The sequence below is a fragment of the Mastomys coucha genome, unplaced genomic scaffold, assembly GCF_008632895.1.
Source record: "Mastomys coucha isolate ucsf_1 unplaced genomic scaffold, UCSF_Mcou_1 pScaffold15, whole genome shotgun sequence".
In the NCBI taxonomy this organism is placed as follows: domain Eukaryota; kingdom Metazoa; phylum Chordata; class Mammalia; order Rodentia; family Muridae; genus Mastomys; species Mastomys coucha.
This window is the reverse complement of record NW_022196897.1, coordinates 13064854-13090405: the sequence shown is the minus strand read 5'-3', so window position 1 is coordinate 13090405 and position 25552 is coordinate 13064854. Positions and strand designations below refer to the sequence as shown.

Below are 25552 nucleotides of genomic sequence, written 5' to 3'. Positions count from 1 at the left end.
TTTTGGCTTCATAGTTGTACCAGAATCAGGTATGCGTCAAAATGGGGGGCAGGGGAGGCAAGGCAGGCAGGGCACGCCAGAACACACTGTTGCCTGAAATGTGCCTCCTGTCAAGTCTCTGGGTACTTTGGTCTGGGTCGTCCTTCCTGCTCCATTTGAAGGTACTAAGGGGCTTTGGAGGTGAGAGATCATGCGAGTGTGCCCTTAGGACGCTGGGCTCCCTAATCAATATTGCCCCTAAGTTGACTGTGAGTCTGTCTGGTAAAGATGGAAGGGTCATGGGGGAGGGGGTGGTATCAGCTAAGACCCTGTTCTTTGCTCTCTTGACCTTCCTGTGTCTAGTTCCTGGAGCTCTCCCTGAGCCAGGCTAGCTCCTCTTAGGCCCCTCCTGCTGGGGTGTGTCCTCATCCAGGTCCTTCTGGCTCCAGGTTCTCTCTCATTTCCCTTCTTCTTCTCCTCTCTCTTTCCTAGGCTAGAAGACTGTCAGAGCTGGCTGACTATGGAAAGCTTGGCCCTCACTGCATTCCAATTAGACCCTCAGTGTCCCTGCTCACTCAGCCCCAGCACAATAAATGCCTGTGACAGAGGAATGGGCTGGCTGTCCTTGCCTTCACGGGGAATGTGAACTGGGTGGGTGGGGCCTCCCAGCCCTTCAAACGTGGTGAGCCAGACCTAGGCAGGAGCTAGAGGATCTGATTTGGGGGCCGCAATGTCCTCTGGGACACTTGCCTTTGTTCATTCTACTTTGTTGACCTAACTCCCTCCTTAATCTCAGAAACAGAGAAACACTTGTACTTAACCAGCACCTGGCTTCAGGCTGGGGAGTAGGGAGCCTGATGTTACCCCAGGGATCTCCTGAAGCCCAGATCCTAGGAGGGGCTGAAAAGGAAGTGCCCAAGCACAATGCCTCAGAGTATGGTACCCAGCTACCACACCTTGCTAGGTACCCTGTGTAAGGGCTTTCTCAGAGCTGTGGACCAGTTTCCCTGGGTCCTCTTAGACCTCATAGTGAAAGTCAGGGCTCTGTCTCAGGACTGGACTTAGATTAAGATTCAGATACACCTTTAGCTTCTAATAATCAGGAGGTGGACTTGTGTGAGTTCAAGGTCAGTCTTATCTATGTAAGAGGCATGGGAGGCACATTTCAGGCCAGCTAGGGCTACACAGTGGGACCCAAACAAAGGCAAAAATAAATAAATAAATAAATAAATAAGTATCCAGATCCTGTGGCTATTGTGAACCCACATATGGGAGCCAGGAGGTGCTGAAGTCTTGCCCAGGAGACCCAGCCTGGCTCAAGAGGAGCAAGCTGTTCCCCAGTCTACCTGGCCCTCCAGGGACACTGTTTAGGATGCTGTAGCCCTCCGGCCTTGTTCGGCCTACTCTCTGGTCTTGATTGCTGACTGCTTCTGGAAGCCGGAGTAGGCCTTGGAGAGCCGTACCATCATCTATACCATTCCTCCAGCACTGATAGCCCCACTGCTGAAAACTGTGGGCCTGCTCGATGCTGAGGCCAGCCCAGGCCTTGGCAGCTCACCAGCTTTCTGGATATCCATTGCAAGAAGAGAGGGTCCCACGAGATTCCCTGACTTCCAAAAGCTGCCTGCCCAGACCCAATTTCCTGAGCAGCAAGTTGGCCTGTCCATCCTGGGACCCTTCTGGGGCCTGGATGACAATATGCACATGAGACCCAAATCCAGGGACTTATCTTACCCCAGCCTTCCTGCTTCCTCCTGCTCCTGGATCCTACAGAGCTGAGAAAGGGCATAGGCAGCCTGGAAGTTTGGCAGGGAGAGGCAGCCATGTCCAAATCAACAAAGGTGAGCCCAGCAGCTAAGGAATGCAGAGGAGCAGGCTGTGGGCTTGGATGGAAGCTCAGAGACAGCCCAGAGTGCAGCCTGCACAGCTTGGTCAGTGGGCACAGCCCAGAACCTTCTCACAGGCCCTAGTTTTCTCATGCTAAAGACCAGGGTACCACACTAAGGTCAACTTTCAGAGTCCAAAATATTCCACTCAGCTGCCTCTCTGTGGCCTAAGGTGATGACACTCTTCTACTTACAGCCCTTTGAGGAACATTTCTGGGAAGGGCTATGAGTTGACAGCAGACCTGAGAAGGTGGGGGCCTAGGTCTCCCAAAGATCACACACAGGCACGCACACACACATATACACCCTTTTAACACATAGAGGCTATGCTCTGGCAGCCAGCGGGTTGGGGGATTCAGGGACTGTCACTCAGTCAGCAGTCACTACCCTAGCTCAGGTCTCACCAGGCCTTGAGGGTAAGCTACCTCTGGAGATGTCACAGAGATGGCCTCCCACTCAGGGTACTGAATATCCCCAGAGAGGAATCTGCTTCCCTATAGGACAAGGCTGGGACTGTTTTTCTAGAAGCTCAGGTCTCGTGAACCTTTCAAGGCTAAGCCCAAGAGTTCCCTGGTGCTCAGAGTAGCCAGGTCTTCGTCCAGCCAAACAGTCCCATGTGCGGTCTATGTGCTGGTTCAGGCTCTTTCCACTCAGGACAGCCTGAGTGCTGCAGTAAGCCTAGAGAAAGGAGAGGCTGAGACTATGTGGGGTAATAGCCTCTAGGTCAGTCCACCCTCAATTTCTCAGAATCCTCATACAGCCTGATTTCTATGCTACCAGTAAGGCTGAGAGGGAAGGCCTGACCAGAGCCAGGCTGAGGGGAGGAAGGTCCAAGGCCTCATCTCAGCCCAACAGAGGCCCCTACTTACTGGGAACAAGTCCTCATAACTTGGTAGGCCCACATTTAACAAACTTCCAAGAGCTCCTGCAAAGTAGGAATATCTCCACTCCTTTTGCACATATGAGGAAACTGAGGCACATAAAGGATGGACATTGACCTGAATGACCTTGTCTCTGCTAGACCCAGAATGGCATCTCTGTCCTGCTCAGATAATCTACTCCTGATTTTGAGCCACCAGAGGAGGCAGGAGGGGATTCTGGGAGACGCTAGGCTTTAATGCACAGCTGTCCTATAGTTCATGGGAAGTAGATACTCTCAGCCTTGTAAGAACTTAGGAGAAAAGACCTCAGTGGCAGAGTTGGCACCCAGGAGCACGCAGAGGCTACAGTTGGGGGACCCAGGCACTTGCTTCACAACACTGGCTGAGTTCTGGCATGCTGTGCGTTCTTACTATTCTGTGTGAGCCTGTTTCCCTCACAGGACACTAGTGAAAATGAACACCATGATGCTGACAAGGATGGTGAGAGCAGTGAAGGAGGCCCCAGTACAGTCAGAACTCTGCTACACTTCCTGGAAGGCTTCCTGCAGGTGTTTAGGCTTCTTGTAGGAGGGAGGTCCAGGGGGCAGGCGCTGATGCAGACACACTTGGGAGATGAAACCAGCAACCCTCAGACAGGAGACAGGGACAGGACCAGAGGAGGATTTGAAAAGACCATAGGTACTTCACTCCTTGTGACTCTGGCTTGGGCATTGAGTAGATTAGGATAGGACACTTCAGAGGCAAAAATCTAGGTGGGGAGAAGCCTTCTACTGTGGTGGGGGTCAGTAATCCTATGGACCTCAGAAGCTTGTCCCCTCCAGAGGTCAGCCCAGGACCAATAGTGATGTCCCTTCTCAGTCACCTTTACTCATGGTTCCACCAGGATCAGCACTGTCCCTTCTCCAATGAGACAGTCCAGCCTGAGCAGCATTGTGGATGGGTACAGAGTAAGGTGGGGTCCTGGGACTGGCCCAGAAGAGGCACACAGGGGTGCATGGTCAGAAGGAGGCTCACACTGGCTTGGAAACAAGGCAGCCCATACCTCACCAGGCAGGGTTGACTTTGGAGGTAGAACCACCAAAAATCAGTCTGAGTGCCACGGTCCTTCCAAAAGGACTGGATTACTTCATTGTCATTAAAACCACAGTATTCCTTGCAACAACTGGAGTGGGGGGGGCAACAACTGGAGCGGGGGGGGGCTGTTCCTGACTCTGGTGCCTGCCTGTAGATCCTGTTCCCCTAAGTGGGCTGCCATGTCTGGCCTCAGTGGGAGAGGATCTGCCTAGACCTGCAGAGACTTGATGTACCGTTGAGGGGATATATGGGAGGGGGAGCTTCTACCTTCTCAGAGAAGTGGCTGTGGGAGGGGGGAACTAGGAAGAGGGGGCAGCAATAGAGCTGTAAATAAATAAATAATGGGGGAAAAGTAAAACCACGGTATCTGGGCAGAAATAACTTTAGAGAAGAAAGATTTATTTTGAGGCATGGAACCAGGAACAATGGAGAAGAGAAAGCAGCAGGAGCAGGGACCAGAAATCACCTTCAAAGGCCCTTTTTCAGCGACCTACTTCTACCAGCGAGACCACACCTCCTAAAGGTTCCACAGATCCCCACATAGCATCATCCAGCAGAGGATGTTTAAGCAAATTGCTGAGGACATTTCAGATCCAAGCCATAAGAGGCTTCCACACTTGGAAGTACTTCTGATTACTCTGCTTGGGGGCGGGTCTTCAGTCATCTACAGGACCTCCGCCCCACAGGTTGATGCTCTCAGACTTTCCCATGTGGCTCTTTTTGCCCCTATCCTCAGTTCCTCTGGAGAAAACTCCCAGATCAGCCTCTGGGCCTTGGCTGGGGTTGGAGTCTGTGGTCAGCTTCCCCCTGACAGATCCTCTCTCCTTAGGTCCAGGGCATGGATGGAGCTGAGTGTTCTGGGCAGGGAGGGGCTGAGGTAGGCTGAGTGAAGGGATGAGATCTTGGGTTCTTCTGGGTAGTTCTGGAATCTATCCACTTTCTGTAGTCCCAACATTAGTGAGAAAGCAAGAGACCTTCCCCACAAAGACCACTCAGATGTTCATGCTAAACGATCCTGTGGCACAGAACCCAAAACTCCTGGGCCACAGGAAAGGGATGAAGGCAGTATGTACCAGCTGTCTCTCTACTGTGGTCACTGGTGTCCCATCCAGGGACAGACCCTGGAAGCCAGGAGGAAGTCACAGACTCTGTCCTCACCTACAGCAGCTTAAAGCCCACGGCTTCACTCTTCCCACCCACCACCTCTATGGAAGTCCAGAGGGCTACCATGTCAACCCCAGAAGTTGACCATGGGGGAGGCTGTACTCAGCACGGCTGGTTCTTGGATTCGCTTCAGGGTAGAGTGCGAAAGTTTATCTTGGTGAGGGTTCCTCATGGCCTCATGACTTCTAGCTTTTCAGGACCAAATGTTCAAGGCACAAATGGTGCTTTGTGTTCCCTGCTGAGGTCATGGGACTTGGTGAGGGATGATAGGTAGGGCTTGTGAGAAGCAGGTCTTAGCTCTAGGTGGGAAGTGGCTAGATTTTCTAGCAGCAGGGTATCGTCAGAGTACACGTCCAGCACCATCCCCACTGTGAGGTATGTGGGCTTTGCTGGCAGGAGTGGGTGAGGTCTGAGCCAGTTCTGCCTCTGGAGTTGGGAAGGGGGGATAGGCAGAGGTCTCGCTGAGGTATGGAGCTCAGCTGGAGCCTCTTACATAATGAGCAGATGAGGCTGCAGCTGGGACAGCCACCCTCCCTCACACCAACATCACGAGCCTCCAATGGGCAGTCCTTGGGCTTTGGGTGGAGGCCAAGCCTGGCTCATAAATAGGGGTCTCCACAGTGCCCTCTGCTCCCTGTCCAGTCTTCCTTGCTTTGTCCACATTGCTGGCCTCAGGCCCAGACACCAGCTCTGCTGCAAGCAAATGGCTACTCTTCACATGCTGTGGATGGGGCTGGTCCTCCTGGGTCTCTTGGGATTCCCACAGACCCCAGCCCAGGACCATGACACAGTGCAGCCCAACTTTCAACAAGACAAGGTGAGAGAGGGTCCTCTTACCCCACACCCAAGGAAACAGAGCCCTTGGGTCAGAGCCAGACTTTCTCTCACAAAAGAGGGTGTGCCGGGCACTGTCGGCCATGTGTGCTTGTGCTTGGGAGCTGGCTGGAACCGCACTGGCACACAGCCTGGTTGGTCCACCTGACTACACCAGGAGTGTGGTATGCTCTGATACCCACTTTACCCAATAATGGACTGGGACAAGGGTTGTGACAAAGACAAGGAGCTCAACAGCCTGGGGAAGGAGGGGGTCTTTGCTACCCCCTCCTCCATGGGGCAATGAGCCAGCCTGCTAGAGAAGGAGGGGCGTGGATGAGAGAGAAGCGTGCTACTAGAACCTGTGTAGAAGGAGTCAGAGTAGGGAAGACCAGCCTACCAGGGTCTGCCCATGAGGGGTGCATGGAGCAGACCCAGGCATCCACTGGTCACAGTTCCTGGGGCGCTGGTACAGTGCGGGCCTCGCCTCCAATTCAAGCTGGTTCCGGGAGAAGAAAACCTTACTGTATATGTGCAAGACAGTGGTAGCCCCCTCCACAGAAGGTGGCCTCAACCTCACGTCTACCTTCCTCAGGTGAGATGGGGGGGTGTGGCAAGTTCTGGGACACAGAAGGACATGTCTTTGGCGGTCATCTTGGGAACTTGATCCCTTACTTCAAGGGTAATCTACCCACAGGAAAAACCAGTGTGAGACCAAGGTCATGGTACTGCAGCCTGTGGGAGCTCCCGGACACTACACCTACAACAGCCCCCGTGAGTGAGCCACTTCCTTATCTGGGTAAATTCTGAGGTAAATGCTGGCTGACTGTACAGCCCCCTGTCCCAAAATTGTGGGGGTAATGGTCACACCACATCCAAGGCCAGATCTGATTGTGAATCTGCCTCAGGCACATGGGGCTACCTCTCTCTGGGAACTTTGGCCTCTCTGAAGCCCACCCACATTCTTCCAGGCCCCTGACCAAATGGAATTTTCCAGTACTCTGCTGCCCAAGTGGATCACATACAGGCATTCCCCAAATCCTACCCACATTTCATAGCTCCTATTCCAGGACCTCTTTCCATCCCTCACCTGAACTATGGCTCCCCACCAGAACCCTATTTCCTTTGCCTTCCAGCTATATTGTAACCCGGCCTACTGATTTCTTGAGCCTAAGTGTTTTCTATTCTCTCCCCAAGACTCATAGTTTGGAGACAATGTTCCTGGCTGTTCAGGCAGGAAGCTAGAAACTGTCTGGTGGCCGCCCAGGGAGGGACAGGGAAGGCAGCCAAACCAGGGGTGGATGAAGAAGACCTGAGACCCTTCCCCACAGAGAAGCCCACAAAGGTCACCTGCTCCGGAGCCGAGGGAGATGGAGATGTGGGAGCCACATGTCTCCAATCAGTGTCATTTCTTGGGTTCCCAGACTGGGGCAGCTTCCACTCCCTCTCAGTGGTGGAGACCAACTACGATGAGTATGCTCTGCTGTTCAGCAGAGGCACCAAGGGCCCAGGCCAGGACTTCCGCATGGCCACCCTCTACAGTAGGTATCCCAGCCCACAGGCCCACCCACAGGGCAGATGCCTGAGGTAGGAAACAAACCAAGACCTGACCCTAGAGGGCAGTAACAAAAGGGTGTGGGGGCAGGGCAGGGCTTTTTGCCTCCTGACACCGGACCCTTCTTTATCTACCAGGCAGGACCCAGACTCTGAAGGCCAACCTGAAGGAGAAATTCACCGCCTTTAGCAAGGCCCAGGGCCTCACAGAGGAGGACATTGTTTTCTTGCCCCAACCGGGTGAGGGGGGCTAAGCTGTTGGGGAGGGAATTATAGTCAGATTAGTGGAGCCTCTGGTTGCAACAAGGTGGGGGCAACTGGGGAGAGCTTGGCCTTGCCCTACTACCTACTAGTCCAGAGGGTTCCAAGGAAATAAGTGGAGGTGTCAGACTGTCCCGACATTATTACCTCTACCTGCATCCCCCTTTACTGGGAACTCTCTTCCTGGTGGGCACCTAGCTCCCCTGCCTGCCAGCCCCCTAGCTAGGGGTACAGGGGTACTACTGGAACAAACATGGCGAAAGACACCTTTTATGTTTTAAAGAAAAGATTGGAGCAGAGGTGGGAAATCCGAGTTTCTGAAGTTTGGGGGCTCAGCCAAAACTAGTTCTCCATGGCCTTGGGGAGATTTCTTAGAGTCCAGGGAGAAGCACAAAGTCCTGGTGAATATGGGTCTAAACCTGATGCTGACCACTCTCCTGGGCTTCTTTCTTGGCAGATAAGTGCATTCAAGACTAAATACAGGTAAGAGAAGTCAGACGGAGGGCTGGCATCACATGGTAAGCGCTACCTAGCCATTTACTCACTCCATAGGTGACCACTGAGTAGCCACGTGACCACTGAGTGGTGGGGATGCAGCTCCCCAAGCACATGTGTCCCAGTGAGACAGTCAGAAAGAAATACCAATGACTAGAATAGGGCTGATGGCCAAGGGCTCATGGAGAGAAGGATAATGGTACACTCAATGGGGAGGGATTGCTGCCCTGTGAAGCCTAATCTGCAGCAGGGGTCTCCAAGGAACCAGGATGGGCAAGATCAGGAAGGGGAATGGCCAGGGATGGAAATGACAAGTCAGAGGGCTCCTCCCTAGTGCCATTCACTGAGACTTCGGGACCATAGGCTCTGGAGGAATAGGCTCTTGTTCTTCTGTCCAGGTGATCTGGCCTCAGGACTCCTTTGCTCTGACACTCTCAAGATCCCATCCCTGGCTCCCCAAAGTGTGTCTACACCCTCCAGCTTTGCCTTGACAGAGAAATAAAAGTCCAAAGCAAGTCAGACCTTGACTTTTGTCTGTCTGTCCGTCCCCTAGGCCTCTGGGCTATCCTATACCCCTCTTATAAATTTTTCAATACGATGACCAGAAAGATGTCTGTTCCTGCTCAAGCCCTGACTAGGAACAACCTGACCGACGTGCCCAGTTTAGCACTTACTCTGCACAGGGAGGCTACAACCTCACCACATGCCCAAACCAATCTAGTCACAGGCCCTGCAAGCTGCCAGCCACAGCCAGGCCTGGGCTAGGCTGCTGGGGGTCAGTCACTTAACTGCTAATCCCTTAGACATGTATCTACCTCTGCGAATCCAGGGAGCCTCAGATCCCATAAGCTTTTCAAGGTGTGGGATAAGAATCTTTGGATTAGGCAATAAATGTGGAAGGACAAAAAGGAGTTGTTTCACAGATACAGATCGACAGCATGGGCTGAAGAGAGGCTGCCTGTGCCTCTGCTCCTACTCCAGCCTTAGACTAGAGCCTTAGCATCAAAGGCACCAAAACCTCACATGGCTGCCCAATTAGCCCTACTTTTCTTCCAGATTTCCCACCTGAGTAGCTATTCCCAATCCCGCATCCCTCTCCCTCCTGGTTCATAGTGAGCAGGTCCCAGGCCCAATCGGACAATGCCAAATTTCGGGTCAGTGGAGAGGGTTGCCTCTGGGAAGTCTTCTGGAAGAAGGGGGCTACACTATGCCTGATCTGACATGCCACAACTGTTTGGCAGCCCTCAGGCCTGGATGCCACTAGGGCTCTCTGCCCCTGACTGCTGAGCTCCACACCCCTCCCACAGGAAACGTGGGCTGACAGGATGTGGTGTGGTGAGTGTAGAAATAGCTGAGCCAGGTGCAATCAGTGGTGTATCACAGTCGGTGTGTTCCAAGACAGGACGGCTATCTCAGGGCATCTTGGGGATATGAAGGCCACTGAGAAGCAGCCATGGCAGTTCTTTGGCCTGGAGGACACTCCAAATGCTGTGACTTTGCTGGTTTGTTCGTTCTTTGCCCTGCTTGGAGTGTCTCCAGCTTGGGTCCCCAGGCAGGATAGCCTGATGTCAGCCAGGGGAAGCCTACACCTCTCCCACACCCTCTTGTCTCATCTTTCTTCATCCCAAACCTGTGTGTGTGTACACTTTCCTTGGTTCCAGTCTGTCAGGGTCTTGGACTTCAAGAAAGGCCTCCATCCATTTGCTACAGTGGACCAGGAATGGCCTTGTGAACACAATGTCCAGGACCAGCATTGGAATAAGCTGCCTTGGTCTTCCAACAATGGCTTCCAGTTATTCTAGGTACAGAAGTTATGACACTGGACACTGAGCCTTGTCAGGAAAGCAAGAGATCCTGACAAGATGTAGTGGGCTCTTACAGGATGGAGATGATTCTACCCAGCTTCCCTGCCCTACCCTGCAGTTCAGAGGACCCAGCACATACTCAGGGCTATATCAGATAACCAGGCCTTCCAGGACTATGAAAGATGCACATGGTCCTAGTGAATGCCTTGCCCAGTGGTGACCTGGCTGTCATGTGGTATCCCACATGAGTGATCCTTTGAAACTCACCTTCAATTTATCCTCAGACAAGGAAGTGTGCAGTTCAGTGAAGGTCAGGGGATGGGAACCAGATCTGTCTCTGGAATACCAGAAGTACAGCCCACGGGCTCCAGACAGCCTGGGCAGTGGAGACCCAAATAAGAGCCACAGAAGCCTGCTCCCCAAAGGACCTTGGCTTACACTGAAAGTCTGCCTATGACCTGCGTGAGGAAACAGGGCCTGTATGTCTGTATGTGTATGTCTGCAGAGGAGGCTGGAGATTCTGCACTCCCTCCTTCCCTGCTCCCATCACCAACACCCTATAAGCTAAAGCACCTAGTCCCCTTGTGAAGGCCAACAGGAGACCCCATGATAGCTCTGCACAGGCAATGGCTTCAGGGGCTGCCTGAAAAAGCAAGGCAGATCTTGAGGTTGAGCACCCCAAGGGTCCATCAAGGGGTCCGTCAAGGGTCACTGGTGGCTCAGGTGTGGAGTTCTTTCTCCCCAGGCCATATGGGAGATGCCAGGAGAGTGAAACAACTTTCACCAAGAGTGTTGTGGCCAGGCAGTTTAGCAACCCAGGTGAGGAGCTTGGATGGCCAAAAGACTGTCATTTGGCAGCAGGGAAAGAAGTGGGGTGGGGAACCTCATTGTGTAGGCTGCAGGACTGGAATACTGGGGTAGCCGTCTTGGGGAGTGTCCCAGGGGTGGCTTCCATGTTGGGGGAGATTCCAAGGTAGACAGGCATCTTTGAGTCCTGGTTAGCAACCAACCTTTCACTCCTAGCCATGACCCAGAATGGCATTCCTGCGCCCCTCGTGGGCAAACCAGAGCTTTTGTTGTGATGTACTTCAAGACAGAGAAGGAACACTCTCCAGTCCTTGGCAGAGGAGTTGGTAACCCCCAGTACTAGACACAGGCCCCTCTCCTGGAACAGTATCCCCAGCCTGGGTGGGAGTACTGCCCAGGGCACATCTCATCACATGCTCAGGCATGGAGAAAGAAACTTTGTTTTTCAGAGTGTCTTCTTGGGACCTCCATGTTTAAGAGTCTGTAGCAGAGGCCCGGTATCTAGGCCAAGTGAGGGGGTAGAATGTCCAAGTCAGTACACACAAGAGACTATCATTGGCTTGGGGTGGAGGACTTAGGGAAGGGACAAAGGTGTTCATGAGATCTGCTTTCTCAACGGGTCAGTGTGTTGGGCACAGATGAGTGCCCCCAGAGGTCCCTACCAATGCCCCACCCTAACACCAACATAGAACTACATTGGGCATGGTCTCCAGTATGGAGAAGGCAGGGAGGCCTGGCCACCAAAGCTTCAAGTAGCTCTTGTATCCCTCAAGACCCTTACTCCCCACTTTTAGTAATGCTTGGGGACCTGCCACACCTGGTCCTTGTATGGCGGATCCAGCCACCTTCAGGGTCAATCGAGTCATGACACCTCTATGCTGAGTCTTCTCCCAAAGAGCTCCCTGTTTTTCTCTACAGCTCCCCAGGCACAGTAGACATTTTGGCGAGGCTGACAGAAGCAATGTTTCTTAGGGGAATCAGAGAGTGGGAGGTGGGTGGCAAGGCTGGGAACCACATAGGCTGGGTCCCTTAGGGCAGTGCCTTAGTTCTTCAGGAGGCCTAAGAGTGACACTGCTGGTTTAGCTGGCAGAAGCTCTCGCTTTGGAACAGCAGTTACATGCGACAAGCCATATTCTACCCTGTGCCATGTGTGCCCTGGGCCCTGGGAGCCACTGTAGACAGATTCAGCATTCAAGTACCTCAACATAGAAGGCTGTTGAGATGTCTCTGAAGGTCAAGGTACTTGCTGCTAAGTCTTATGACCTGAGTTTGATTCCTGGGACCTAAGGATGGAAGAAGACGACTAACTGCTGTTTGACCTCTGACCTCTGCACCATGACACACATACACCCACACGCAATAAAATGAATAAAAATGTTAAACAATAATAATAACTGAGGTAGGTGCTTACAATGGCCTCTGACCTCTACTTACACATACATGTGTACACATGAATATGTACAACACACACACAGAAAGGTAAGTGTGTTATTTCTGTGTTTATACTGGACACAGTATAACTTGATTAACTTTTGTATGTGTGCTAAGACCCTGTTGTCTACTCCTGCTCAGCAGGTACCTGGGATCCTCGTGCTTCAGCCTTTCCATTTGGATTTACAAGTGTGTTGCACCATGCCCTGAAGTACCATTGTTTGAAAAGACAAAATTGTTCTGAAATGTTTGAGGGTATAGTTCAATGACATCTGTAATGTGAATATTCTGCAAAAGTTAATAAAATAAGATAGAATTTAATAAAAATACTGATTGTAAATTTGTCAAAATGTTGATAATTCTTCCATCTGGGCTTATTATATTATTATTTCTGCTTTGTAGTAGGTTTAAAAATTTTCACTCAAATTGGTAAAACAAACAAAACAAAGCAAACAAACAAGACCAATAGCTCCATAGGAGGCTGAGAAACAAATCCCTGCAGACTTGGCAGCCTACAACAAGAAGCAGCACTATCTCTAGGTCTTTAAGGTCTGGGACAGGCCCTCTAGTGGAAGAGGATGCCAGTTGCTCTCCCAGGCCCACAGTCTGGACAGGGCTCTGCTTCCTAGCTCTGGCTCTGGCACTGGCAGGCCTCATACCTTGATATCAAAGGTTTCTCTGGGTTGCCTTGCGCTGTGGTGAGCACAGCCATCGTTTCTGCCATATCCCAGTGGCTTGAAGCAAGACCTTAGATGCAGCTTCTGGGAGGGGTCAGACAATGGTGGAAATGCAGGCAGACATCAAGATTGTGCCAGAAACTCCTAAAACCAGGATGCATGGTTCACAGTGACAAGCAGAGAAAGCAAGACATGAGAGAGAGGGATGGAGACTTGAGCAGAGGTGAAATGTTCTGCATGGAGCCTCAAGAGGACACTTTCTTTTTTCTTTTTCTTTTTTTTTGTTTTTTGTTTGTTTGTTTGTTATTTCCTTTTGTTTTGTTTTGTTTTGTTTTTGAGACAGGGTTTCTCTGTATAGCCCTGGCTGTCCTGGAACTCACTCTATAGACCAGGCTGGCCTCAAACTCAGAAATCTGCCTGCCTCTGCCTCCCAAGTGCTGGGATTAAAGGTGTGTGCCACCACTGCCCGCCTCTATGTATATGAGTACACACTGTAGCTGTTCAGGTAGTTGTGAGCCTTCATCTGGCTTGGGGAATTGACTTTTAGGACCTCTATTCGCTCTGGTCAGTCCTGCTCGCTCCAGCCCAAAGATTTATTTATTATTATAAATAAGTACACTGTAGCTGTCTTCAGACGCACTAGAAGAGGGTGTCAGATCTCATTATGGGTGGTTGTGAGCCACCATGTGGTTGCTAGGATTTGAACTCAGGACCTTCAGAAGAGCAGTTGGTACTCTTACCTGTTGAGCCATCTCACCAGCCCAAGAGGACACTTTCAAAAGAGCTAGAGGTAGTACACTCTGCTGGAGACAGGCAAAAACGCACACAAAGGCTCTGGTCCAGAGCCTCAGCAGGCCTGAGCAAAACTAGAGGAGAGTGGGAACTGAGTATGTTTGGCTGATGGCACTCTTCAAATGTTAGCACAGTTACTAACCACTCTCACCATGGTTCTCATAGGTTCATGATAGCTCTCTTCCACAGCCTTGAGAAGACTTCTGTTCCCACTGGACCTCCTCCTGAGCACACCCTTTGCTGGGCTCCATTCTCTACAGGTGGCACCAGCCCCTATTCTGCAGGCCCTGTATGGATTCTCATCAGCATTTGCTGCAATGTGAGTGCTGTCCTGTTGGATTATTCATCTCTCCCATTAGATCTCAGGTTCCAGAGACCTTGTGTTGGTCAAGGTGTCCTCAGGGCTGACAGGTCGCACACAGAGGATGGTGACTCAGACAATAGGAGGGTATTGCCTGGGAGAAAATTGCATCTCCAAACGTTTACCAAATGTATTGTACTTACTCTTGTATTTTGGTTTGTTACAACTCAGCTTTGGAAAAAGATGTGTTTATATCTAAAGTGACATGAAGGGACAAGTGACCAGGAGTTTGGAGGCCCTGTAGGACAAGCCCATGGATAGGAAAGAGGACCGGCATTGAAGAGCAGCAGATATGTGCCTGGTTGCTAAGAAGGATCCAGAAAAGAATACGAGCACAAGGAGTGAGGCCATAGTAGATCTCTGCTTGGGTGTAAGGGCCACAGGGCAGAGCCCAGAATAGCACTGAGGAGCTAAAGCGCTAAGCCCCGCCCACATGCTAAGCTCTGCCCCCTAGGTCGGACTCTTACTCCATGCCTGGTCCCCGGAAACATTGTCAACCTTGAGTATCGCCCCTCCCAGCAGCCTAGTCCTTCCGTCCTTCCAGACACCAGAAGTTCCGCCGCCGAGCGGACACCTTAGCTTGTGAGTCACCGAGTCTGTACTTCTGCGCAGGCGCCCTCAGCCCACATCTGGCTTGGCTCCTGCGGCGAGACCGCCCTGCTGTCATGGCTCCTCCGCCGTTGTCGCTGCCACTTTGTATTCTGCCACAGGACTCGGGCTCTCCCCGCTTGGTGTGCTACTGCGAGTCGGAGAGTGGTGGAGACGGGGACGGCGACGACTTCAACCTCTAGTGAGTGGAGTCTAGGGATGTGGGGTGCGGGAGCACAGCGGGCGCGGTACCTGACAGCCCCTCCCACCCAGTGTGACAGACACCGCAGAGCTCTGGAGCACCTGCTTCTCACCTGACAGCCTGGCGACGCTCGTGAGTAACAATACTGGGGATAGGAGACATCTGGGAGCTTGCCACCCTTTGCCCCATCCCCGTGGCAGTGGTTCTAATAACATTTCTAATAGTAGGGCAGTTTGGAATGTCCAGTGGGTCCAGGGTCTTGGGCGGTTAGTGACAATTCCTTGTTCCCAGCAGAAAGCCCGATTTGGCCTAAGTGGGGCTGAGGATATCCATTCCCGGTTCAGGTGAGTTCCAGTTAGGGAGGCCACGTGAAATGAGGAGCTTGGGGTCGTGCTAACACATCCTAGCCATAGCACACATCTCCCTCCTTAGGGCAGCCTGCCAACAGCAGGCAGTGACTGTAAGCCTGCAAGAGGACAGAGCATTGATGACCCTTTCAGGGGATACCTCTGCCGTGGCCTTTGACCTCTCCAAGGTGCCCAGCTCAGAGGCAGCCCCTAGGCTGCAGGCTTTGACTCTCAGCCTGGCAGAGCATGTATGCGACCTAGAGAGGCGGCTGGCAGGTACTGTACATGTGGGCAACTGTACCTTCCCTCGGGGACACGCTTTTGCAGACCCTCCTGGCATTGAGTGAGATGCCATGGCTTTCTCCCAGCTGCAGAAGAGACTGCCAGTAGCCCCAGGAAGAACACCCAGCCAGCAGGCACTCAGCTCTTCTTACCAGGTAAAGGGGCAGGCTTGGCATGAGGGTTGGGGCTGTTCTTTCTCTGGAACTGCCTCTCCCATGCCTCATGGGAGAATCTTCCAATGTGGACAGAGTTCTGGCCAGAGTTCTTTGGACTTCAAGATTTCCCTGATCCTATTTTCTGGCAGAACTTGATCACCAGAGAGGCAGCTCTGGGCCTGGGGTCAGGAGACGGTGTCCAGGGGAGTCTCTCATCAACCCTGGTTTCAAAAGGTACTTGCCACCTGTCTTCCCTACCCTGGTCCCTTCCTTTTCCTCTCTGTATTGCCTACTCTTGTCTTCTAGTAAGAAACCAGCTGGTGGTGTAGACTTCGATGAGACCTGAAGATAGCAAAGCCAGGAGCCTGTCTGCAAGGAAAGGGGAGATCTAGGATCCCCTAGTCACAGACACCCCTTGCTTCACTTCCCTTGTGGTCCTACTGTTGGGCAGAGGTGCCTCTCATTTCTTCCCCATCAAATAAACTGCTCCCTCGGGGAGAGATTCGAGGCCAGACCTGACTAGTGGAGATTGGCCTTGGGGAGGGGCCAGAGAAGAGCCCTTTGGTGTACTGTGAAGACCCTGGATGCAAACAGATGCCTCAGGCTCTCAGCATCCAGGAGGCTCTACTGCAGGGGTCTCAGGGGAGGCAGCAGAGCTTCCTCAGACCTATTGTGTTGATTCTGCGTGGCCAGCAGGAAGATGAGAGGTTCCTGGTCTGGTGTCCCACACTTCCAAGCCCCACCCAGGTAGGGCAGATCACACCTGCCCCATACAAAGAAGCACAGAGGAGTTGTCTTGAGGCCACCACAGGGCATTAGACAGTACAAGCCCCTTCTAGGAGATAGGGTTGGCACGAAGCCTGTGACTGGACTGAGGAATGTAGGCCTGCCCCCACCCACCTGGCCAGGATCCCAGAGGCTGCGCTCTGTGGAGCTCTGCTCCTCACCCTCCTTGGCCGTCCAGGGCACCCCACCCAGCTCTGGCCTGACTGGTTTGGGAGACTAATCCAGTCCCCTAGATCCCTGATGCCTCTGTGCCAGGGCAGCTGTAAGGGGCCCCAGGCCTTTGTGCCATGCCATGGAGGAGGATGAACTGTGCTCTGCTCAGAGGATTCTCTTGCCTTCATCGTTTTGGGCCACCACCTTTAACTATGTTTCTCAACATAGAGTTGAAGTGGTGTAACTGTGGTTCTCTGGCCATTTGGACGTTCAGGACACGATTACTTGGGGGCAGAGATGCTTTATGGGGCTGCAGATGAGTGTATGGAGGTAGGGGACTAACGGGGGTGCACAGCAGGCTGGTAGGCGGTCAGTATCTCTGCGCTGTGTGGACACGTATACTTGAACTCTTTCTCCTGCAACGCACTGTCCAAGTAGCGGCGAACGCAGGACAGTTCCGCGGGGATGGGCAGCTGGCGGAAGTGCGCACACACGGTCTGTGGGTGCAGCAGAGTGTGATGAGGGTCTCCCTCGATGGCCCCCTACCCACACCTACCCACTGGTCCTTCACTCACATCCACAATGTGCAGCTTGGGTAGTAGGCTGCAGTCAGCCAACGTGAACTGGTCACCATCGAGGAAGCGGCGGCGGGACTCACGAAGGTGTGGCTCCTGTGCCAGTTCATGGTCCAGTGGTGCGCGCAGGTAGCTGTCCAGCTTGGTCAGGGCCCGGAGCAGCTGCTGAGACAGGGCTTAGGGGGTGGGGGGCAATGGTAACAGTGAGGACTCAGCCTTAGCCTTGGGTTAGCCCTCCTGCCTGGACCTGCTGGCCTGTATCTCACCATTGTCCTGTGTAGGCACTGGGTTCTTGATGAAGGCAGAGAACTTGTGGAAGATGTCGTTGCCTGCTGTGTTGGACTCCCTGTACCTGGGTGCAAGGCTAGGGAAGCTATAGGTGTGAATAGTTTAAGAATTCCAGTCAGACCCTCAAGTACCCTGTGCCTCAAAGCACCCTTCCTAGGTGCTCTCCCAGGTGTCTCCCGAGGAGGTCCCATCTTTGCCCGCCTGACCCATCAGGTGCTCACTTAGGTGGCCTCAGCGTTTCCTCCAGAAACTCCTCGATCTGCAGTGTGTCTGTCTTGACATCCCCATCGTATAGCAGGATGGGCAGCTGTGAGCCTGGTGCAAAGTCCTTCAGCACATCCAATGCCCTGTGGACAGCAGGCAGAAGGGAGGTGGCTGGCCTGAGGTGGGCAGAGGCCAGGGAAGGGTCCAGGGTGGTGGCTCACCTGCGTGTGTCCACTGTGGTAAGTGTGAAGGGTACGCCCTTGAGGAGTAGGACCATGAAGAGCCGCTGACAGGAAGGGCAGTGTCCTACACTCTCGCCATCCTCACTGGCCTGGGTGGGTGGAACAGAGGTGTCAGGCTCTGAGCAGACCCAGGAATCCTGACACCTGGCTGGGTGGAACAGAGGTGTCAGGCTCTGAGCAGACCCAGGAATCCTGACACCTGGCTGGGTGGGACTCTGCCTCCCACTGCCATTGGCTCTGGAGGCAGGCTAAGGCTCTGGCCTGGTTGGGCACGGCATCTACAAGTTAGACACTATAAGTGAGAGCCCTTGAACTGATTGCTGGAATGGGGAAGGCAAAAGAAGTTGGGAGCTTAGGGGCCTCGGCTTGGGGTCCTGCCAGAGGGCTCCAATCATAGAGACTGGCTGCAGGGTAGGGCAGGCCAGAGATTCATCCTTTAGTGATTAACCCACACAACTGGGTATTAAGGTTACAGCTCAGGGAAGGAAGGGAAGAGACCAAAGAGGAGGCCAGCACCTGCTCCCTCTCAGATCTGAGCACTGGCCTGATAGCTAAAAGGGCCATATCTGGCAAGCCCCCAGTCTGGCACATGACCCTGAATCTCTAGCTAAATGCTGGGTGCCAGCTACCAGACTGACATCTCCTCACCAAGAAGTTTTCTCCCTGAGCAGCGCCAGGTCCATGAGCCAGAGTGAAGAGCAGGACCCAGGCTCCTCCCCCACAATGCCTGGCTCTTCTCAGCCCTGTGTGGGGCAACTTAAAACCCACCACAGGAATAGGGACTTAGGTACCATTAGGAAGCCCCACCCCTCCTCCTGAACAACAACAAGAAAAAAGCCCAGCACCCCACCCAGCCCGGCCTGCCCAGAACCTTCACAAAGAGCTGGAGCTTGGTGGTTTCAGCCATGGTGGGAGCTGAGGCATCCGGCAGCAGCACAGGGCAGAGGGTGTGCCTTGGGAGCTCTTTAAGTCTTTCTGGATGCCCCACCCTCCCCAGTCAGTGGGCCCGCCCCATGGAGCCACCTAAGCAACAGATAGGTTGCCAGAGCAGAGCCAGCTGTCTGTACAAGACCAGAGTGTCCATACAGTGACCACAGCGGGCCTGAGTCTCGGGGCCAGCTGTGAGTATGGGAAGCTGGCTCACTGCAGAAGACTGAAGCCTCAGTGTGATTGTGAGGGGTAGCTAGTGTGGTGAATGTACACAGGGTCAATCTCAGCCCAGGAGCTGTCACAGCCCTCTGCGGTTCATTCTCCATTGTCAAGTCCTTATCCCAGAAAGCCAGCCAGGGAATGGGAATGAGTGCGAAATGCCTCAGTTTACCTGTCTGTGTGACAAGCCCTTCCGGAAGAGATGCCCCCTCCCTCCGACGAAGCCCAGTCAAGTGGGGCGGGCCCACATTCCAAACATGTTCGTGGCTGGCAGGCTGATAAGCCTGGTTTTGGTGTTTAACCCAGCTGAGCAGTAGGTTCCATGCCTCCATCCTGTCCACACAGGCTCAGAGCAGGTCTCTTACTCTTAACCTTGAGCTTTGGCTGGCCCCAGGAAGGGTTAGAACCTACTATGTGCTGGCTGAAAATGGGGATGCAGTTCTCAGAAGGAAGGAAGGAAGGAAGGAAGGAAGGAAGGAAGGAAGGAAGGAAGGAAGGAAGGAAGGAAGGAAAAGGCCAGGGTAATCTGACCCCACCAGACACACATCTGCCACTCAGGCAGAGACACAAGTAATGCCAAAGGTACTCCCACTGTGGAGCCCAATAGGCTCGGGAAGACTGTGTTTCATAGCAGCAGCCATCCAGGAGAACTGTCCTTTAGATCTTGTGCTTACAGAGGACAGGTGCTGCCCACTGGCTAAGACCAGGACCAAGGAATTGCTTCCCCATCTCTGGCAGGCTGGTGCCATCCAGGCTACATAGTGCAGCCAAGGTGGCTCCTTACCTGCCCACTCACCTGCTCACGTGCCCGACTCCTAGTCAGCGCCTCAGCTGTGCCAGGCTTCCCTCCTCCTTAGCCCCGCCCGGTCATTTCCCTGACCTCAGCCGGAGCTGAAGTGGAACCCAGCTCTGACATCCTTGGAGCCTGGGTTTGTGCCAGATGCTTGGTTCCTCCTCTATCTGACTCTTGACTCCTAGAGCCACTTTTATTTTGGCTTCTGTACTGGCTTGTTTTGTATGTCAACTTGACACAGGCTGGAGTTATCACGGAGAAGGGAGCTTCAGTTGGGGAGATGCCTCCATGAGGTCCAGCTGGGGGTGTTTTCTCAATTAGTGATCAAGGGGGTAGGGCCCCTTGTGGGTGGTGCCATCCCTGGGCTGGAAGTCTTGGGTTCTATAAAAGAGCAGGCTGAATAAGCCAGGGGAAGCAAGCCAGTAAGGAACATCTCTCCATGGCCTCTTCGTCAGCTCCTGCTTCCTGACCTGCTTGAGTTCCAGTCCTGACTTCCTCTGGTGATCAACAGCAATGTGGAAGTGTAAGCTAAATAAACCCTTTCCTCCCCAACTTGCTTCTTGGTCATGATGTTTGTGCAGGAACAGAAACCCTGACTAAGACAGCTTCTTACTGACATGGTCAGCTTTCTGTTTTGTGGTTTTCTGTCCTTTGCAGATGACAAATCATCACTGTGGAGTAGCCCCTGAAGCCTTTCCCAACTGCCAGTGGTCACTAGACATGCTGTATTTATATATTTTTGCAAAGCTGCCCTTACAAACCCACAAGGAAGGGATGAAGTGGACAGACAACATGAGCAGTGGCTAAGAGAGAAAGAAACAAAATGTATCTCAAGAAACAAGCCAGATTGACACCGGCTGGCTCCTCACTACTTCAAGGGAGCTGTGGACACGTCCTGTGTCAGTCTGTGGATAGTAGGAGCCATTGCTGTTTCACTCTCATGCTTACAGCCTCTTGGACTCAGCTACAGTTTGCCTCCCAAAATCCAAGGTCACCACTGCACCACTGAACTATGTCCCCCAGGTTTACCATCATAGAGAATGGACAAGAGGTGGTCCCACATATGCATGCCAACAGAGTCTGGCATTATAGGTTTGTTGTATTGGATCTGTGATTTTTTGGGGGGAGATAGTGTTCTTAAAGAGGCAATCAAATTAAAAACAAGACCATCCAGTAGACTCTAATTCAAAATGACTATGCCCTTTCAAAAGGGGAGTTTTGTGGCTAGGGTATTTTTTAGTGGTGGAGAGCTTGCCCAGCATACAAGGCCCTATGTTTGATCCTCAGCACCATAAAAGGGGTAGGGGAGATTTGAACCCAGAGTTGTGTGCACAGGACATCCTGTGAACATTATGGCAGAGGGAGCAGGAGCTCCATGGATTGTCAGAGTGTACAGCAAAGTCTACAAGTATAGGAAGGGCCTGGAACACATTTTTCCTCAGGCTTTTAGTGGAGCCAGCCTGCCCTAAGCCAATCTCTCTTCTCTCTGTATAGTAACCACAGCAAACCAAGACAAATGGAAAACACAGAGAACTGAAGATAAGCACCGTTAGCATTCCAGATCAATAACTTCCACTGGCTCCTTGTGAGCAAGAAGCCTCAGTAGGTAACTTCTGACAGGAGGAACAGGTGCCAACTTTTGCTCTGTTCACACACACACCACGTGCATTTTCCAACCTGCGGATTTTTTGTTTTGTGTTTTGAGACAGGATTTCTCTGTGTAGCCCTGGCTGTCCTGAAACTTGTTCTGTAGACCAGGCTGGCCTCGAGAACTCACAGAGATCTGCCTGCCTCTGCCTCCTGAGTGCTGAGATCAAAGATGTGTGCCACCACTTCCAGTGGTGGTAAATATTCTAAAAGAATGAGAAGAGAGCCAAGCCTGGTGATGCAGGCCTACCATCCCATCTACTTAGGAGGCTGAGGCAGGAGGATCATAACTTCAAGGCCTGCCTGGGTGATTGAGTGAGGCTCTGTCTCTAACAAAGTGGGTTGGATAGAGCTCGCTCAGAGGTAGAACAATCCCCTAATGTGTGAGGTCTTCACTCCAACCCCAACTCCACCAGTCCCTCACCCTCCCAAAGACTTACTGCCACCTGCTTTAGCTGGACCCATGACTTACCAAGCCATAGGATCTTACCCTGAAATCTCTAATACGTACAGAGCATCCTCTGGGAATGGATAGACTGGCTCATGTCTCCTTGTACATTTCACTCCTGACACAATCAAGAGTGTCTCTTACAGAAATCCTGCTCTTGTACAAAGCTGCAGCATTTCTGCTTTTTTTTTTTTTTTTAAAGATACAGCCTCATGTGGCCCAGGCTAGTCTTGAACTCCTGATTCTCCTACCTCTACTTCTCAAGTGCTTCGATAACAGGTGCATGTCTCTGTGCCTCTCCTCTAATTGCTCTGTTATAAAAGGAGACACGAACTAGTGAAGGAATAGGGTGAGGGGGCTGGGGTACATTGGAGTATTGGTAAGGACTTGCTCAGGTATTTCTGAGCTCTGCCTGTAAAAAGTACCTAGGTGTGGTGACACTCCCACAGCAGTAGCAGATCCTCAATCCCCCCAAAGGATTCTACCATAAACTGTCACATCTCCCCAGATTCATGTGTTGAAACTCTCATGGTCATAGTACAGGATTAGGAGGTGGGGTTTATCAGAGTTGATCTGAGTGTAAGGGTGGGGCCCTCACAAGTAGAATCTGTAATCTTATGAAGGAGACCCGTCAGGATTCCACATAGAGAACTCTGGTCTTAGACACCTAGCCTCCACACCTATGAAGAATCAACTTACCTCTCAGCCCTCTGAGTTAGTAGAGAAGCCCCAGAGGAGAAGGGAGGAAGGTCTGGTCTGTATGGTGTTCAGAAAGCAGGGGCAACTTAGAAACTGTCAGAGCAGGGCAAAGGAACACAGGCCAAGCCAAGCCAGGCATGATGGTTTATGCCTATAATCCCAGCATTTAGGAAACAGGCAGTAAACAAAGATCCTGTCTCAAAAACAAACAACAATAAAAATCAATGGCCAGCAAAAGATGGCTTAGGGGTCAAAAGCACCAGCCATTCAAGCACAAGCCTAAAACCTGCCTCTGATGCCTAGAGCTGATGGTTGACGTACAAACAACTCTAAAATCATGGAATGCACAAGTTTCAGCACACACATTCACATGCCCACACACACCCACACACTCCGATAATAAGGAAAAAATTAAGTGCATAGGTCCACGATGACATTATTGTAAATAGAGGAGGATTCTGTGAGAATGGCAACTGACACATGCAGAAAGTGAAGTAATCACAAATCCTGGGCAATGGACTGCCTCATTGTCTCAGTCCTAAAAGAGAAAGGCCCTCCCAAACTCCAGGCCGACTGACCCTCAACCAGGACTCCTGGCATTGGCATATCATAGCCCACAGTATTCTTCCCAAAAGATGTATCTGACCCAGGAGATAATCAGACCCACTCAAATCTCTGCACTTGTCAAACCTGTCCTGGTTTAGGGGCAGGAAAAAAAAAAAAACCACTCTGCCAGAGACACTGCTGGCATAAAGAGAGGCAGCTACTCTACCGGGCCCTAGAGGGAGATTTTTTTCCTTTTTCTTGCTTTTCTGCTTTTGTTTTTAGACAGTCTCACGCAGCCCATGTTGGCCTTCAAGTCCTGATCCTCCTCCTGTTGCTCCTGAGTGCTAGTGATACAGGTATTCCCACCAAATTGGTTAGTTCTTTGTTAATTTGACAAAAGCTAACATCATCTGGGAAGAGGGACCCTCATTCAGAAAATATCTCCATTAGATTGGCCTGTAGGCAAGTTTGTGGGGCATTTTCTTTCTTTTTTTTTTTATTAATACTTATTTTATTTATATGAGTACACTGTAGCTGTCTTCAGACACACCAGAAGAGGACATCGGATCCCATTACAGATGGTTGTGAGCCACCATGTGGTTGCTGGGAATTGAACTCAGGACCTTTGGAAGGGCAGTCAGTGCTCTTAACCACTGAGCCATGTCTCTAGTCCCCAAATATATATCATAAATGATATCTTATTTATATGAGTATACTGTAACTGTCTTCAGACATGCCAGAAGAGGGCATCAGATCCCATCACAGACTGTGGTTGCTTGGGAATTGGACTCAGGACCTCTGGAAGATTAGTCAGAGCTCTTAACCACTGAGCCATCTCTCTAGTCCAGGCATTTTCTTCATTAATGACTGATAGAGGAGGGCATGCCCAAACCATTGTGGGTGGTGTTGCTCTTGGGCAAGTGCTCTTAGATTGTATAAGAAAGCAGGCTGAAAGGAAGCCAGGAAGCAGTGTTTTTCCATGCCCCCTGCTTCAGTTCCTGCCTACAGGTTTCTGCCTTGAGTTCCCTCAGTGATGAAGTGGAAGACAAAATACATCTTTTCTTCCCTGCAGGATTACAGCAATAGAAAGCAAACTAGGCCGGGCAGTGGTGGCGCACACCTTTAATCCCACCACTTGGGAAGCAGAGGCAGGCAGATTTCTAAGTTCGAGGCCAGCCTGGTCTACAGAGTGAGTTCCTAGACATCCAGGGCTACACAGAGAAATCCTATCTTGAGAAAAAGAAAGAAAAGAAAGAAAGAAAAGAAAGGAAGGAAGGAAGGAAGGAAGAAAGAGGGAGGGAGGAAAGGAGAGAGAGAGAGAGAGAGAGAGAGAGAGAGAGAGAGAGAGAGAGAGAGAGAGAGAGAGAGAGAGAGAGAGGAGAGAGAGAGAAGATAGCCCTGCAGACTGCACACATGGTTGCCCTAACTGGCCTCCAGCCTGTAGCCTGTGGCTGCGCTCGTGTAGCAGCAGCTTCTCGTCCATGACCACCCAGATGTCTCTGTTCCTTCCAGCCCTGCTCAGCTTGAGTTGGGAATGGTGGTGCCCTCCTGGCTCCTGTGTCCTACAGCTTTTTAAAAAGCTATGTAGGAAATGCCTCAGGTCCAGGGTGACAGCATTGTGTCTGTGTTGTTTCCAGAGAGAGGTCCTTGCATATGGTGGTGGGGAACTCTGGGGGCAGGGCAGAAACATCTTGGGGGTGGTGTAGCTGCTAGTTCTGAGCTGCTACTTAATTCTGATGGGTTAGCACAAGAAGGGTTGTGCCAACAGCCATAGGATGGGTGTGGTGACACATACCTTTGATTCCAGCACTGGGAAGGTAGAGGCAGGAAGATCTCATGAGTTCAAGGCCAGCCTGGTCTACAGAGTGAGTTCCAGGACAGCCAGGGCTATACAGAGAAACCCTGTCTTGAAAAAAACAAAAAGAGTGTTCCAAACCATGAGCTTGTGCAGAGGAAGTGGGGTACACACTGTCCTTTTCTTGCAAATGTTCTGGAGGTTTCAAAATTAAGATGGTGGGGTTACACCTTAGGCTTGTCACAAATTTAGAAGCTTAAAGCACTTCACCCATATCCATGTCCTGTCTTTAGGGCAGGAATTAAGTGCACTTTACCAGGTCCCAGGAGTCCAGGCTCGGGAGTCTCTTCTGGAATTCAGGATCCTGTTGTATGTGTACAGGCAAGAGAACAACTTCAGGAGCCACTCCTCTGGTGCCTGCCGCACTTCTTGTTGTTTTAATGGTCATTGTAGATTGAACCTAGAACCTCAGGCATAGTAGGCAAATGCTCCACCACAGTGCTCTACCACTGAGCTGTGCTCCCAAGCCCCTTCCTACTTTTGTTTGCTATTTTGCAATAGGGTCTCATTATGTAGCTCTGGTTGGCCTAAATTTGTTATGTAGACCAGGCTGGCCTTGACCTCATAGAGACCCACCTGCCTCTGCCACTGCCTCCAGAGTGCAAGGGTTAAA

The 25552-nt window shown here is 51.8% G+C and overlaps 3 protein-coding genes and 1 long non-coding RNA gene across 8 annotated transcripts; 3 read left to right on the top strand and 1 right to left on the bottom strand.

Moving 5' to 3' along the window:
• The first annotated feature begins 5605 nt into the window (after positions 1-5605).
• Positions 5606-8628, top strand: Ptgds (prostaglandin D2 synthase). Its single transcript, XM_031369353.1, has 7 exons — positions 5606-5801; positions 6253-6392; positions 6495-6571; positions 7222-7338; positions 7490-7591; positions 8070-8095; positions 8506-8628. Exons 1-6 carry the CDS (start codon positions 5688-5690, stop codon positions 8087-8089), a joined length of 570 nt encoding a protein of 189 aa, XP_031225213.1. The 5' UTR covers positions 5606-5687; the 3' UTR covers positions 8090-8095; positions 8506-8628.
• Positions 8629-14461: 5833 nt separating this feature from the next.
• On the top strand, positions 14462-16066 carry Paxx (PAXX non-homologous end joining factor). 3 transcript variants are annotated; one of them, XM_031369352.1, is made up of 7 exons: positions 14462-14770; positions 14842-14902; positions 15065-15114; positions 15203-15393; positions 15486-15554; positions 15704-15788; positions 15861-16066. In XM_031369352.1, the coding sequence occupies exons 1-7, from the start codon at positions 14646-14648 to the stop codon at positions 15898-15900; spliced, it is 621 nt and encodes a 206-aa protein (XP_031225212.1). In that variant the 5' UTR covers positions 14462-14645; the 3' UTR covers positions 15901-16066. The 3 variants fall into 3 exon arrangements, 2 of the variants coding, with proteins under 2 accessions (XP_031225212.1, XP_031225211.1); XM_031369351.1 differs by having other exon boundaries at positions 14571-14770; positions 15062-15114; XR_004118477.1 differs by lacking the exon at positions 15861-16066 and having other exon boundaries at positions 14605-14902; positions 15648-15788.
• Positions 16067-16778: 712 nt separating this feature from the next.
• Clic3 (chloride intracellular channel 3) lies at positions 16779-18776 on the bottom strand. Of its 3 annotated transcripts, none has more exons than XM_031369348.1 (6): positions 18674-18776; positions 17782-17891; positions 17578-17703; positions 17335-17441; positions 17069-17244; positions 16779-16990 (listed from the first exon to the last, which is right to left on the bottom strand). In XM_031369348.1, exons 1-6 carry the CDS (start codon positions 18707-18709, stop codon positions 16832-16834), a joined length of 714 nt encoding a protein of 237 aa, XP_031225208.1. In that variant the 5' UTR covers positions 18710-18776; the 3' UTR covers positions 16779-16831. The 3 variants fall into 3 exon arrangements, with proteins under 3 accessions (XP_031225208.1, XP_031225209.1, XP_031225210.1); XM_031369349.1 differs by having other exon boundaries at positions 17335-17432; XM_031369350.1 differs by having other exon boundaries at positions 17335-17420.
• A 1451-nt stretch (positions 18777-20227) lies between these two features.
• LOC116089819 lies at positions 20228-21399 on the top strand. Its single transcript, XR_004118476.1, has 2 exons — positions 20228-20267; positions 20402-21399. It is a non-coding gene; the product is annotated as an uncharacterized LOC116089819 (long non-coding RNA).
• Positions 21400-25552: the final 4153 nt, after the last annotated feature.

Bases quoted from the DNA above. Each gene is read 5' to 3' on its own strand.
- Ptgds (XM_031369353.1), top strand. From the start codon at position 5,688: ATGGCTACTCTTCACATGCTGTGGATGGGGCTGGTCCTCCTGGGTCTC. The intron at 7,339-7,489 runs GTAGGTATCCCA...TTTATCTACCAG, and splicing joins CCGCATGGCCACCCTCTACA to GCAGGACCCAGACTCTGAAG. The intron at 7,592-8,069 runs GTGAGGGGGGCT...CTTTCTTGGCAG, and splicing joins TGTTTTCTTGCCCCAACCGG to ATAAGTGCATTCAAGACTAA.
- Paxx (XM_031369351.1), top strand. From the start codon at position 14,646: ATGGCTCCTCCGCCGTTGTCGCTGCCACTTTGTATTCTGCCACAGGAC. The intron at 15,394-15,485 runs GTACTGTACATG...GCTTTCTCCCAG, and splicing joins CCTAGAGAGGCGGCTGGCAG to CTGCAGAAGAGACTGCCAGT. The intron at 15,555-15,703 runs GTAAAGGGGCAG...ATTTTCTGGCAG, and splicing joins CACTCAGCTCTTCTTACCAG to AACTTGATCACCAGAGAGGC.
- Clic3 (XM_031369348.1), bottom strand. From the start codon at position 18,709: ATGGCTGAAACCACCAAGCTCCAGCTCTTTGTGAAG. The intron at 17,442-17,577 runs GTGAGCACCTGA...TCACACCTATAG, and splicing joins GAAACGCTGAGGCCACCTAA to CTTCCCTAGCCTTGCACCCA. The intron at 17,245-17,334 runs GTGAGATACAGG...CCACCCCCTAAG, and splicing joins AGTGCCTACACAGGACAATG to CCCTGTCTCAGCAGCTGCTC.